Genomic DNA, 12,358 nt, shown 5'->3' on the forward strand with positions numbered 1-12,358 from the left:
CATGCAAGTCTATCATGCTACCCAAGACAAACCTAACATGAATATAATTCAGGAACCATAAAGGTATGTACATAAAAATTCTAAAACTATAAAACCTATAAATATACTGAAAACCACAAAATCTGAAACAAAAAATTGCTTATGATGAAAATGATATGCTTCCTGAGCTAAATGGGATAGCAATTTATTCCGAAAAAAGCGAACAGTGTGTAAAAAATGTTTTATATCCTGAGGTAAGAAATTCCACAGTCTGGCGACTCGAATTGCAAACGATGGCTTCAGCATATGATTGAAATGTTCAGTGAGTATTTGATATTTCCTTGTTGTACTCAAGAATCGAAAATAAAGAATAAGACAGAAGAGTTTACCTGATTTCCAATCTACAAAGAAAACAAAGGCATCTAATCGTAAGATAAGGCACAAAAGAGCATCCCAAATTTAATATGAAACGAAGCAGTGAATGGAAACACGACGTGTTCTACTTGACCCATATATACCTCTTCATCGTATAAAATATGTGACAGTGAGGCGTAGTGAAGACGCCTGCATATGTTTCACCTGCGTCAAGTCAAGCCAACCAAGAGAAATAATTGAGTCACTAAAAGTAACTAAATTCTTTTGAACTAATCATCATATTGGTGGAGATTTTTAAATGCAATAACCTTTGACATTAATGATCTGATTATTTCTACGACCGATATTATAAACTAGATTCGTTATTACAATATATTTGTTTTATTGTTCATCTCTCTTACTGTATAATAAATCTTGTTTCTTCATATCATATAAATAATATTTATTTTCCATGTTCTGACAATCGCGAGATTTTTAATGGACTTTAAATTTGTATATATTTAATTTTCTTTTGTTGAGATGTACACCCTTTTTCTGGTTGTAACAAGTTTTGATAGATAAAAACTCACAGATCGATACTAAATGGGGCTATTAGAAAAAATGGGAATTTGTTTTCATAGTTATGAATATTTAAAAAGCTCGTATTGCGAACATGGATGACAACAAAATCTCTATACAATAATTATCTATGTAGTTCCATAATAAATTTAGTCAAAATAATTTTAAAATTACAATAAATGTTTTATTTTTGTTTTGGTCAGTGATGTATTCAGTCATCGGTATGAATCTTGTGTATAACCGTACGAACTTTCTTGATAAGTTCTTTCATATTTTCATATTTTCCCGTCGAATCTGGTAGGTTTTCGAAATTAATAACATCGCTAACTCCAACCTTAAAGTTATCACCATTGGGTAAGCAATCGTATGGGGAGAATTTCAACACAGGAGTTCCCATAAAAGATTTCTCTATTACATCAGGGTTAGTTTCAACAGATTTGTGTGAATCTTTAGATTCTTCAGTGTCCCCTTGAGATATTTCGCTAAAACCAGGGGTATTGTCATTCTTCTCATCAACAATATTTTCATTATTTAAATCTTCCTCCTGGTTTTCGAGTTCTATAATATCATCTACCAAAGAATCGTCAATTTCTATCACGGAAACATTTAATTCCTTTAGTAATTGGTTTTTCTTCCGTTCTAACTCGGCCAAGGATGGTGATTCAGGTAAATCCTCCTCTTTGTGTGATACTATGGGTGACAATGGGGGTGGTGGTGGGGGAATATCATCATCTATTTGTGGAGGTTCTGATGGGGGAGGTGGCCGGACAAATTCTATGTCTGTAGTCGTATTCATATCGGTATCCTCAATTTCCTTGAAAGAATAAAAAGATATCAGATAAAGAGAGGAGTTCAGTCGTATAAAACACTAACCATATCAGACACTTGAACTTGAAACGAGTCATTAGCACTATCGTCTGGATTTGATTTGGGAAAATCTTTAAGCTTTTTACGTTTGTAGCCTTGCACAATATTGTCACCCAATGTCTTTACAAATTCCTCCTTTAGTTGATTTCTGTTAAAAGGTGGTACGTTATGATGCTCATAATCCTAGAGAGATCAAAAATAAAGTCATTACAATGTTTAACAAAAATATTTCCCAATCCATACATCAAAGAAATTTTCTCCGGGATCTTGGTTATAACCAGGAAAATCAATAATTTTAGATATATTGTACTTTTGGTTGTTTGAATCGACTTCTCCATCGTCTTCATCCGAGTGCAGAATTTTACTTCCCTGAAAGTTGATTGTCACACATAAATATTTATTTAAGTTTTACTCTTTGTCCATATTTACATCTGCATTAAATAATGTTATGCCGGAGTGTTCATCTTTAGCCTCTTCTAGCCAACCTGGTGGATAACCCAACACTCGCATTCTATAAAAGAAAAAAGGTATTTCTCCTTTTCGCAAACCCATGGCTTCTCTCAGTTTATCGCTTATATTGCCAGGTCTCAGATGAGCAAATCTTTGTTCTACATCCACATGATAACGATCTGTTTTGGTGAAATTCTTCTTGGCCATTTTAATGCGCCGAGGATTGTGCGGCATTGGGCATTCTCTGATATTGTGATCTGCCTCCCCACAATTGAAGCAATTACTCGTCTTTGATACCTTCATATTTTTTTCTTCTTGTTTTTGTCTTTTAGTTGCAGCAGCTTCACCATCGAGAAGTGCGTCTTTTATGGCCCTTTTGTAGGATGGCACCTTGACCGTGTCTAACTTTGGAGCAGGAGTAGTGTCTATTGTAAAAAGTTCACTGATTCCACTTAGATCTGGTGAATCCTCCCTATCAGATCTGGGGGCTTCAGTATTTGCCGTATTTTCATCTTCATGGGTATTTGTAGCAGTGTTGTCCTGCGTAACATATCGGATTTGCACTGTCCACGTACTTTCTGAGGGTACAATCTCAACCTTCTTATCAGATAGTTTATTAAGTTTGGTCTTTATTGCTTCAGGGATTAACTCTCCAAACTGTTCGAAGGCAGCAATATTCGAAAACTTGATTTGACATATATTCTCTTGCCCACCATCATCTTCATCCAACTCCCCTGAAATTGTTTAAATTTAATAAAAAAAATTTAGCATTTTTTTCGACCAACCTTCTTCGGGCTCATAGGAATCGTCCAATGTGATGCAGCTTATCTGCTGTTCCTCAACCAAGCAATCACTGTCATTAAGATTTACTGTTTCCAATTCTGGCATTATTTCGTCCAAATTACTAAAACTTCATTTATTTATTTATTTTTTGTTAAATGTTTAGAGTAACACTCCTTGGCCCACTTCTTGGCTGTTGACAATTATTTATTTTGGATTATTGATGTAACAATTAGTGGCGTCGGTGTACGTGACGTATGCATATTTGTATCGAAAACTCCCTTCACATTCTATGTTTGATTGTACAACTATTCGATGAGTATTGCCAACAGAGATAGCACCAGAGCAGAGAATGAAGCCGCCGAGTCGCGCCGCCGATTTCAGTCGCCGCCGACCATTTTTTGGCAGTCGACGCCGTCGCCGAATTTGTCGACTCATCTCGACTCAAACATAGCCGCCAATTAATCAAAAATATCAATTTAAATCAGAAAAATTTCTATATAATTGACTTATATTTACCAAAATTTTGAACGCAATCAATCATTTTCAAGCTGCTATAATAATTTTGCAGAAATGTAGCTCAGAAAATTTGAATGAAAAGTAAAATTGTTTGTTATATTGGTTGTACAACTAATCTCATTACCATTCGAATAACTTCAAATTGATTTTATAATGGATAATTGTCCGCAGCCGAATGGACAAATTTATATCGACTTACCCGTCAAGCCGCCGCCGCCGGAGTCAAAAATTTAGTGTCAGCCGCCGCCGACAAAAATGGGTCGGCTTCATTCTCTGCACCAGAGTCGATTTTATTCTCTGGCAATAAAATAAAAAATGTTGCTCATATTTTACATAAAGTTGTATAAATATTTTTATAGATTTATTCTATATATGTGTATAGATAGGAAACCTTGTTGTTAGTACCTTTCCCAATTACTATTATAAGTTATTATGGTTTAAAATTTAAAAAATAAATAAAATATTTTTGCGTAAAACTTTTGGGCAACTTTATATAAACATAAGACAAACCTGATTGCAGTTCAATAAATTCAAATCAGAAGTTTGGTTAGAAGCCAAGTAATCAAAAATATTGATTTTGATCATAAAAAATATTAATATTTGTAGTAATATTTGAATCTTCAACTCACAATCAATCAGTATCAAGTTGCCATAGTAATTTTGCAAATATATCGCCAGAGAATGAAGCCGACCCATATTTATCGCCGAAGCCTGACACTAATTTTTGGCCTCCGGTGGCGACGGAGGCAAAAACAAGAAAACTAAACAAGAAAAGTTTATATGGTAAAATTCAGTATATGCTGCAAAGCCTCATGAACAGTTTTAACTAAGTTTTCTTTTTATTTTACCCATTTTTGTTGTCTTATGCGCTTTATACGCTTTACAGACTATCAGTTATTCCGGACGGAATGTCGGTGTTTGTAAAGAATCGTACAGTGTGTCGGATCGATACGACTTTTCAGCGATGACTAAATAATCGGTAAATGTGTTATCGATCCCATAAACATGCAGCAGTATCGATTATGCCTTCGGGCTTAACTTATAATGTGCACAATATATTGGATATATTCGACGCGAGCACTGTGTGTTTTACTAAAAGCTTCCTTTTTTAATGAAGCCCGCCTATAGGCGGGATTGGGCATTAGAGGGTTAATTATCCATTATAAAATCAATTTGAAGTTATCCGAATGGTAATGATATTAGTTGTACAATAGTTGATTGTAAAATTGGTTGCACAATTTATCTCATTTTCATTCGGATAACTTCAAATTGATTTTATAATGGCTAATGTCCGCCGCCGAATAGACAAATTAATATCGGCTTTTAGTGTCAGTGCCGACAAAAATGGGCAAATAGCTTCTTATGAATTATATGAAGGAGCACAGAATACTGTAATATACTGCCTCGATCAAGGATAAAAACACTGGCACCCAGAAGTGTGCCAAAGAACCAAAAGTATTTTTTGGTACATTTTTGCACAGTAACATACTTACAAGCTCCTAAATACGATCAGCAAACATTTTGTTTGCTGTTAGCTTCAATCCGATAAATATTCAGATTTTTGGTAAAATACTATAGATATTTATAAAATATTGTTTTAATTATGTTAGGATAGCTCCTAACTTGAAATTTTTATTTGTTTTAGCCAAAATAAAAGATGTTTTAGTGTAATCGACCTAAAAAAATAGCAGGAAATGTTTGTTATTTCAGCAAACAGTGACTGCTGTCCCTTTTTCAGCAGACTTTCTGCTGTTTTAGCAGACTTTTCTGCTGTCCCTACTAACAAATTTCGTTGGGAGTATAGAGTTGTGATAAATTTGATGTATATTGGTGCATGTTTTGATGTAACCCCCATAGGGACCATTCCCCAGATTTGGATTGTGGATCCTTTTGGACGAGCAAATTTCATCCCAACCGGTGGATATTAAATAGTACATGGTGTTGGTACACAGTCTTACACAAGTTTACATACGGTTTAAGAAATTGTATTTTCTTTAATTATTAAAATATAATAAAATATGCATATATATGCTTTAGATTTTGTAAATTAATTTGAAAAACAAAGTATTTGTCCATTTTCAAGAAGATGTTTTTAGTCTGGATTATAAACAACAACAAGAAACATGTTTAGTTATAAGGTAAAAACCTCAAGGGTATGTAAACTTATGTGAAACTGTGTATATGGCCTGTAAAAAATGTTCAAAATCGGTAAACAAATGTATATAGTCCTCATATAAACCGATCCCCAGGTGTGGATTGCGGGTGGGCAAATTTCATCCGATCCGTCTATGGCATCTAAGTACCATGCTATAATTGGTCAATATCGGTGCATAATTTTATATAGCCCTCATATAAACCGATTCTCAGATTTGGGTTTGCGCAGCCTCTTGGAGGAGAAAATTTCATTCGATCGGGCTGATATTTGGTACTTGGTGTTAGTATATGGCTTCCAACAACCATGGAACAATTCATCCATATAGGTCCATAATTATATATATATCCCTCATATAAACCGATCCACAGATTTGTATTGCCGAGCCTCTTGGAGCAGATCGAAATTTGCTACGTGATGTTGGTATATGGCTTTTAACCATCATGCAAAAATGTTGTCCATATCGGTACATAAGTAGAAAAAGCCTCCATGTAAACCTATCCCCAGATCTTATTTCTTGATCCAACTGGAAAAGCATTTTTGGGTGGCCGAATGGTATTTTTGTGTGGGTGAGTGGCTCATATTTGTATGATTTGACATCGGATTTATTCACTCAATTGCTTAAAACTTTGTCATTTTTCTGTCAATTTTCTTCTAGTTGGTCTTATTTCATACGTTAAATAAAATATCATGAAGAGAAACCAAACGTTTTTTCAATGGTTTATACTTTCCCGGCGGCATATTGTAAAACACGATTTTTTTTTAAAGTCGCCCTATTTTCATCGATTATTTTGAACCACTTAACTTATCGCAGATCCAATTGTACAAGTTTGTTCGTCATCTCAAAACCTTGTATTCAAGTACCATCAATGATATAATCGGACATTTCTAGCTCGAGATATTATTATAGTTCAAGCTAAAAAAACAAAACTAAAAATAACGGAATATCTCAAAAACTGTTCCATAAAAATTTTTAACCTTAATTTTCGTATTCAGCAGATCAAAATATATAAAAAAGTCATCTTTCATCAAATGCATATTTTCAGTGTAAACTAGTGTACTTTTATATAATTTTAAAAGAAAATAAATTTTAAAGAAAATAAACTTTTCAATTGTTGCTTTGGATCAATACCCTCCAAGTTATAATAAAATTTGCCAAAATGGATATAATGTCAATCTTGTTATTTTTGACTTTAGCGGCTAATGCTTATTACTAAGTTCGTTTCTGCGAAAAACTAATATCTTCATATATAGGTGGGTACTATGTTCGGGTTTCGAGTTGAAAATCACTTTATTTTCGCGATTACTTTTCCTGAAATAATCAAAATTATAAATTAAAACCAAAATATTCCTGTAAAGTCTTGCCGAAATCTAGGGGAACAAGAACCTGCGCATCAATTGAATTAATTTATCTGCTTCATATTGAACTGTTTTATTAAAGTAACCGCGAAAATTTCAACTCGAAAAGCGAACATAGTACTTACCTTATCTCGGTAAATAGGGCCTCAAACCAAGGGATGTTAACTTATTTATGCGAAATAATATGCCTGCCTATTTTGTCGTGCGAAAATTCCAGGGTTCTATAAGTATATGTCTGAAAATGCTCAAAACAAAGATTTCGCATATATTCCGCGCTAATGCTTAGTACTAATTTCGTTTCTGCGAAAAACTAATATCTTCATATATCTCCGTAAATAGGGCCTCAAACCCAGCGATGTTAACCTATTTATTCGAAATAATATGCCTGCCTATTTTTTCGTGCGAAAAATCCAGGGTTGTATAAATATGTGCTTTAAAATGCTCAAAACAAAGATTTCGCATTTATTACGCGCTAACGTTTTTTATATGGAGTATAACAGTTTTTCGTGCGAAAACGTGATCTTAGACTAGGCTTAACGTTTTTTATATGGAGTATAACAGTTTTTCTTGCGAAAACGTGATCTTAGTACTAGGCTTAAACTGGAACTTAGTATCTTAACCCACTCCCTGCCATTGTACTCGCTTGAGTACAGAAAATTGGCAACATTTAATATCGCAGAACTTTGTTTATAAATGAAATTAGGCAACGTTTCATTTTGTTTTTTATGTTTTTTTTTTTAAATATTTTTTAACTGAAATTAATTGTAAATATAGAAATGAATTTATTTTTTTTTATTTTAAATGATCTTGGTGTGTAATGGGTTAATATGGTAAATTTCTTAGATTACACTTACCTTCTGAAACTTCTTCTAAAAAAAAAACTTTCATTGGAAATATCATTGAATTTAAACAATTTTTATTTATACGACTAGATCCATAGAAGTTAAAAAACAATATATGTATATTACATAAAAATTTAAAAAAAAAATCGGTAAATAACTTAAACATCATAAAAAATTCTATATTACAAAAACTAAATATATACACAAAATAAACTTAAGTTTAAGTAGTTGGAACAAAAAATAGACATCATTTTACCATCATCTATGTATACTTATGCATATAATTATAAATTAAAAAAAAATTAAAACGTAGGCAAAATAATTTTAGAGCTTATTTAAATCAGACATCGTTTTTGGTAATACTTTTCCTGTAATGCTTGAGAATGTCATTGAAATATAAATCTTAAAAACATATATAACAGAAAGTATATTAAAAAAAACCTCTTATGCGATATACATTTCTAAATTAAAATTTCACACATACTAAACTATTGGATATATTAACATTTATATACATATGTAATTTAAAAAATTTTCGAACGGTGTTTATCCAAATAAAAAATCTGTAATCAAATTGAATCGATTGCATTTCTTTTGTTTTCTTATTCATATATAACCCAGCCTTAATTCCTTAATCCCATATACCAATAAAAATATATAATTTTTTATTTTTTTTTAATTTTTTCATTTGTTATGTTTATTAACATTTTAGGTACCTAATTTACATACATCATATATATTCATTTTTAATATTTTTTAATACTTTTCTTAGGGCTCTTTTAGTTATTTTGTGTGTTGTTTTAAGGGAAATTTTGATTTCAGTTTATGTCAATAGATATAAAGTATGCGCTTTGAAATAGGAAATAGAATAGTCGGTTAGTACAGTTCATGTTTGGTATTTACTTCTTGCCCAAAGTATCACGCCATTCGGAATATTTATCCATTTCCTGATGTAATTGTAATGCTTCCATGCAAGCGTTGAAAAAAGGAGAGCCAAAACACTCTTGTCTATTAGTGTCCGCAATGAGGTGCGTTTAAACATTGGAAAGAGAGAAATGGATAGAAAGAAATATACCAAATTAGTAAAAAGTTCCTGCAAGTATTATATATTTTTAGAGCATATATGTACAAGTAAAAATGTGGACAAAAATTATATAAATTTACCCATAATTTCCCCTTTCCAAAAATGTGAAATTGAGAGGAAATAACATTTTTTACTTGATGGGGTAAAAATTATTACAAAATGCAAAACTATGGGTTTTCGACCAACAAAAAATTGTCAGTTTGTTAAAAATAACACTTGGCTACATTTTTTTGTGATGCCAAGTTTATTCGACAATTAAAAAATAAAAATTAAAAGAAAATAAATTTTCTAGTATTTATAATTTCATCTTGGGGTAATTTTGCGATAGCGTAGATTTAAAATAATTTGAAACATGATATGTGAATATTTTTTTAAATATAATAGCATCGATTTTTTGTTTATAAATTTAAAACTCACCTTCAGGAGGGTACATATTTTTATATAAAATAATAAATAATTATAATTTATTCTGAATTCCAATAATAATCAGTAACCATTAATATTTGAATAGAATATTTTCGGTAAAAAAAAAAAAAAACTTTATTTACAGTTAGCTAATACTATTCAAATTTGTTACTGAGTGTATGTACGATTTAGTCAGATAAAATTTGGATTCACTCATAGAAAATAACCCATACCTCAGTAGCATCTGAAATCGTTCTGTTAATATTTGATCTTTAAATTTCGAAAATAACCCATACCTCAGTAGCATTTTAAATCGTTCCGTTATCATTTTGATCGTTAAATTTCGATATCGATAGATTTCTCTCTAGAAGTATTGGTTTCGATATTTCATCCCAATCTAGACCATATAACTGAGATGTTGTACAAGGATGAAATACTCATTAATAATGCGCGAACAATGAAAAGTGATCTTGGTGATGTAAATTGCACTGTTAATTGACCCCATCTAGGGGACAAGTAGCCATGTTAACCGTAAAATCATGTTAACAGAAAGAATTTCACGAAATTTTTTCCAATTAAAGTCTTAATTGAGTTTTAAAAAATATTCAATTAAAGATTTAATTGATTCAAGAAATTGTTTAATTGAAACAAAAATCAATTACAAAAATTATTAATATCAATTAAGTTTATAATTGGATCACTTAATTTTTTAATAGACTTTCAATTATTCAATTACTTCAATTATTTTTTAATCGATACTATCATTTCTGTGATTGAAGACATTTCAATTAAAAAAAATTATTGTATCAATTAATTTCGTGATTGAATCAGAAAACTTTTTTGTGTGTAAATATATATTTTAATCTCCACGAGGCACCTTCATCATACATCTGAGTTCTAACATATCTCCAGTAAACTCTTCCTTTAAGCGCAGTACTAATAGCACAATTTCGCAGGAAAAACTGTTATACTCCACATAAAAACAATCGCGCGAAATAAGTGGAATTGTTTGTTTTGATTTTTTTCGGATCGATAGTGATGCAACTCTGAAATTTTCGCACGAAAAAATAAACAGGCATATTATTTCGCACATATTTAGTCAGCTGATCGTTATACACCATCTTAAAAAGTTTCATCTTGATGAGTACTATAGAATAAAAGGTTGCAACACACATTAAGCATGATGTCATAATAGAGTGGCTTCACCGAAACAGCGGTCTAAAATTTTTTGGCCCACGATATTCTCTAAAGGTCGAAGTTTTAATGTTTGTTTCGCGCAAATAAATTAAATTTGAGTTCACAGTGCACTGTGACAAATGTTCGTATTCGTTTTTCGCAGAAACGAACTTTGTTCTAAGCAGTAGCGTTTTACAAAAGTGATGTTTTTTCTGCATAGAGATCTGTTAAAAAGGTATCAGCAAAATTCCCTTAAAGTGATTTTGGGATTCGAATTTTATGGCTGTTTTCTTTTAGCACTGGATACTCTAAGCAGTCACGGACTAAAAGAAAACAGCGTACTCGTTTATCCAGGACATCTCCAAAAAAATGCAACACTGTCATCAGCTGTTTAAAAACAATCACAGAAAATAAGTTAAATCTTGCATTTTTAATGTATGAAATGCTCAAATAGTAATACATATTTACTGCTGCGATTATTTGTGATACTGTACCACTTTGAATTTCATGTTATTCGACGCGACTTGCACTGATAAGATGTTCTGGATAGAACACCAGTGCAACGATGTTCTGGATAGCCCATACAAATGTTGCATCCAGGGCTAAAAGAAAACGGTCCTTTATTGAAACGTAGTTTGTAAAAATATTTTGTATGTTATTACACAAAATAGTTTGCTAATCATAAGAATTTCTTCAAATCTGACGAAATCTTTGTAAACTCTGGACAAACTTTATAAAAGCAAGAGCCAAGTGACCAAACTTCATTAACGGACCTGTCATTTGAAATATTTGACATTTCGAGAAATTTTATTAGCGATCAGCTGTGTTCAGTGTATTACCATCCGTAATTGTTTCAAAAGCTATGATGTGACAATAAAGTAATAAAGCTGCCTCCAACATTTTCAGGGGGAGTTTTCTGAACGTAAAATGTTTATATCAAATAGTTTTAAATTTTGAAAAAAAGAACGAATAAACTAAAAAATCTACACAGAAAAAATATTACCAAAATTTTTCCAATTAAAATTTTAATTGGATTTTAAAAAATATTCAATTAAAAATTTAATTGATTGAACAATTTTTTTTTAATTGAAACAAAATGCAATCACAAAAATTAATTGTATCAATTAATTTTTAATTGTATCAATTAAGTTTTAATTGGGGCAATTAATTTTTAATTGGGACAATTAATTATTTAATTGACTTAGTTGATTGATACTATAATTTCGGTGATTAAAGACAAAAAATATTTTTTTTCTGTGTAAAGGCCGGTACTATGTTCATTCTTGCGAAAAATTTTTATGGAAACCATTATTTCGCACATAGAAAGCGGCGTTTTTTTAGGTAGCTTGGAGCGCTATTTTACAGGGAGCGATATTGGATTAAGTTGGTGGTTGTTGCTTGTTTTTACAAAATAACATTTTATTTTTCCTTGGGCAATTGATCTGCTATTCCTTTGATCCTTTGTATAGTTTCGGAACAAAAATATGGTCCGTGTTTGATTTATAAACCCGCACAAATAGTTTTTAATAAATAAATTATTTCTTAATTCACATTGCAAATGGCGCTGTGCTATAAACGTCAGTTTTTCAACACGAAAAAACAAAGTATCACAAATGGAAAAATTTCGCTAATTTTTCGCATTTTTTGGTTTTGTATGGAGTTTCAACGCGAAAACCGAACAGAGTACCGGCCTTAAGTTACAAACATTATTTAAGTGTGGAGGAATCCACACTTAAGGCCGGTACTCTGTTCGGTTTTCGCGTTGAAACTCCATACAAAACCAAAAAATGCGAAAAATTTGCGAAATTTTTT

At 31.6% G+C, this 12,358-nt stretch overlaps 2 protein-coding genes across 2 annotated transcripts in view; both read right to left on the reverse strand.

Moving 5' to 3' along the window:
• Positions 1–716: 716 nt before the first annotated feature.
• On the reverse strand, positions 717–3,209 carry LOC142241462 (zinc finger CCHC domain-containing protein 8 homolog). The gene is made up of 5 exons (XM_075313227.1): positions 3,015–3,209; positions 2,209–2,963; positions 2,023–2,148; positions 1,786–1,962; positions 717–1,726 (listed from the first exon to the last, which is right to left on the reverse strand). Exons 1-5 carry the CDS (start codon positions 3,115–3,117, stop codon positions 1,124–1,126), a joined length of 1,764 nt encoding a protein of 587 aa, XP_075169342.1. The 5' UTR covers positions 3,118–3,209; the 3' UTR covers positions 717–1,123.
• Positions 3,210–8,065: 4,856 nt separating this feature from the next.
• ITP (ion transport peptide) overlaps positions 8,066–12,358 on the reverse strand; it is a 115,183-nt gene continuing 110,890 nt past the window's right edge. Inside the window, exon 3 of the mRNA XM_075309275.1 lies at positions 8,066–8,889. Coding sequence (XP_075165390.1) covers positions 8,781–8,889 — 109 coding nt within the window. The 3' untranslated portion in view covers positions 8,066–8,780. The remainder of the gene's footprint in view (positions 8,890–12,358) is intronic.

Source organism: Haematobia irritans, chromosome 5 (genome assembly GCF_050003625.1).
Source record: "Haematobia irritans isolate KBUSLIRL chromosome 5, ASM5000362v1, whole genome shotgun sequence".
Lineage (NCBI taxonomy): Eukaryota > Metazoa > Arthropoda > Insecta > Diptera > Muscidae > Haematobia > Haematobia irritans.

Bases quoted from the DNA above. Each gene is read 5' to 3' on its own strand.
- LOC142241462 (XM_075313227.1), bottom strand. From the start codon at position 3,117: ATGCCAGAATTGGAAACAGTAAATCTTAATGACAGTGATTGCTTGGTT. The intron at 2,964-3,014 runs GTTGGTCGAAAA...AAACAATTTCAG, and splicing joins TTCCTATGAGCCCGAAGAAG to GGGAGTTGGATGAAGATGAT. The intron at 1,963-2,022 runs GTATGGATTGGG...TGATCTCTCTAG, and splicing joins CCGGAGAAAATTTCTTTGAT to GATTATGAGCATCATAACGT.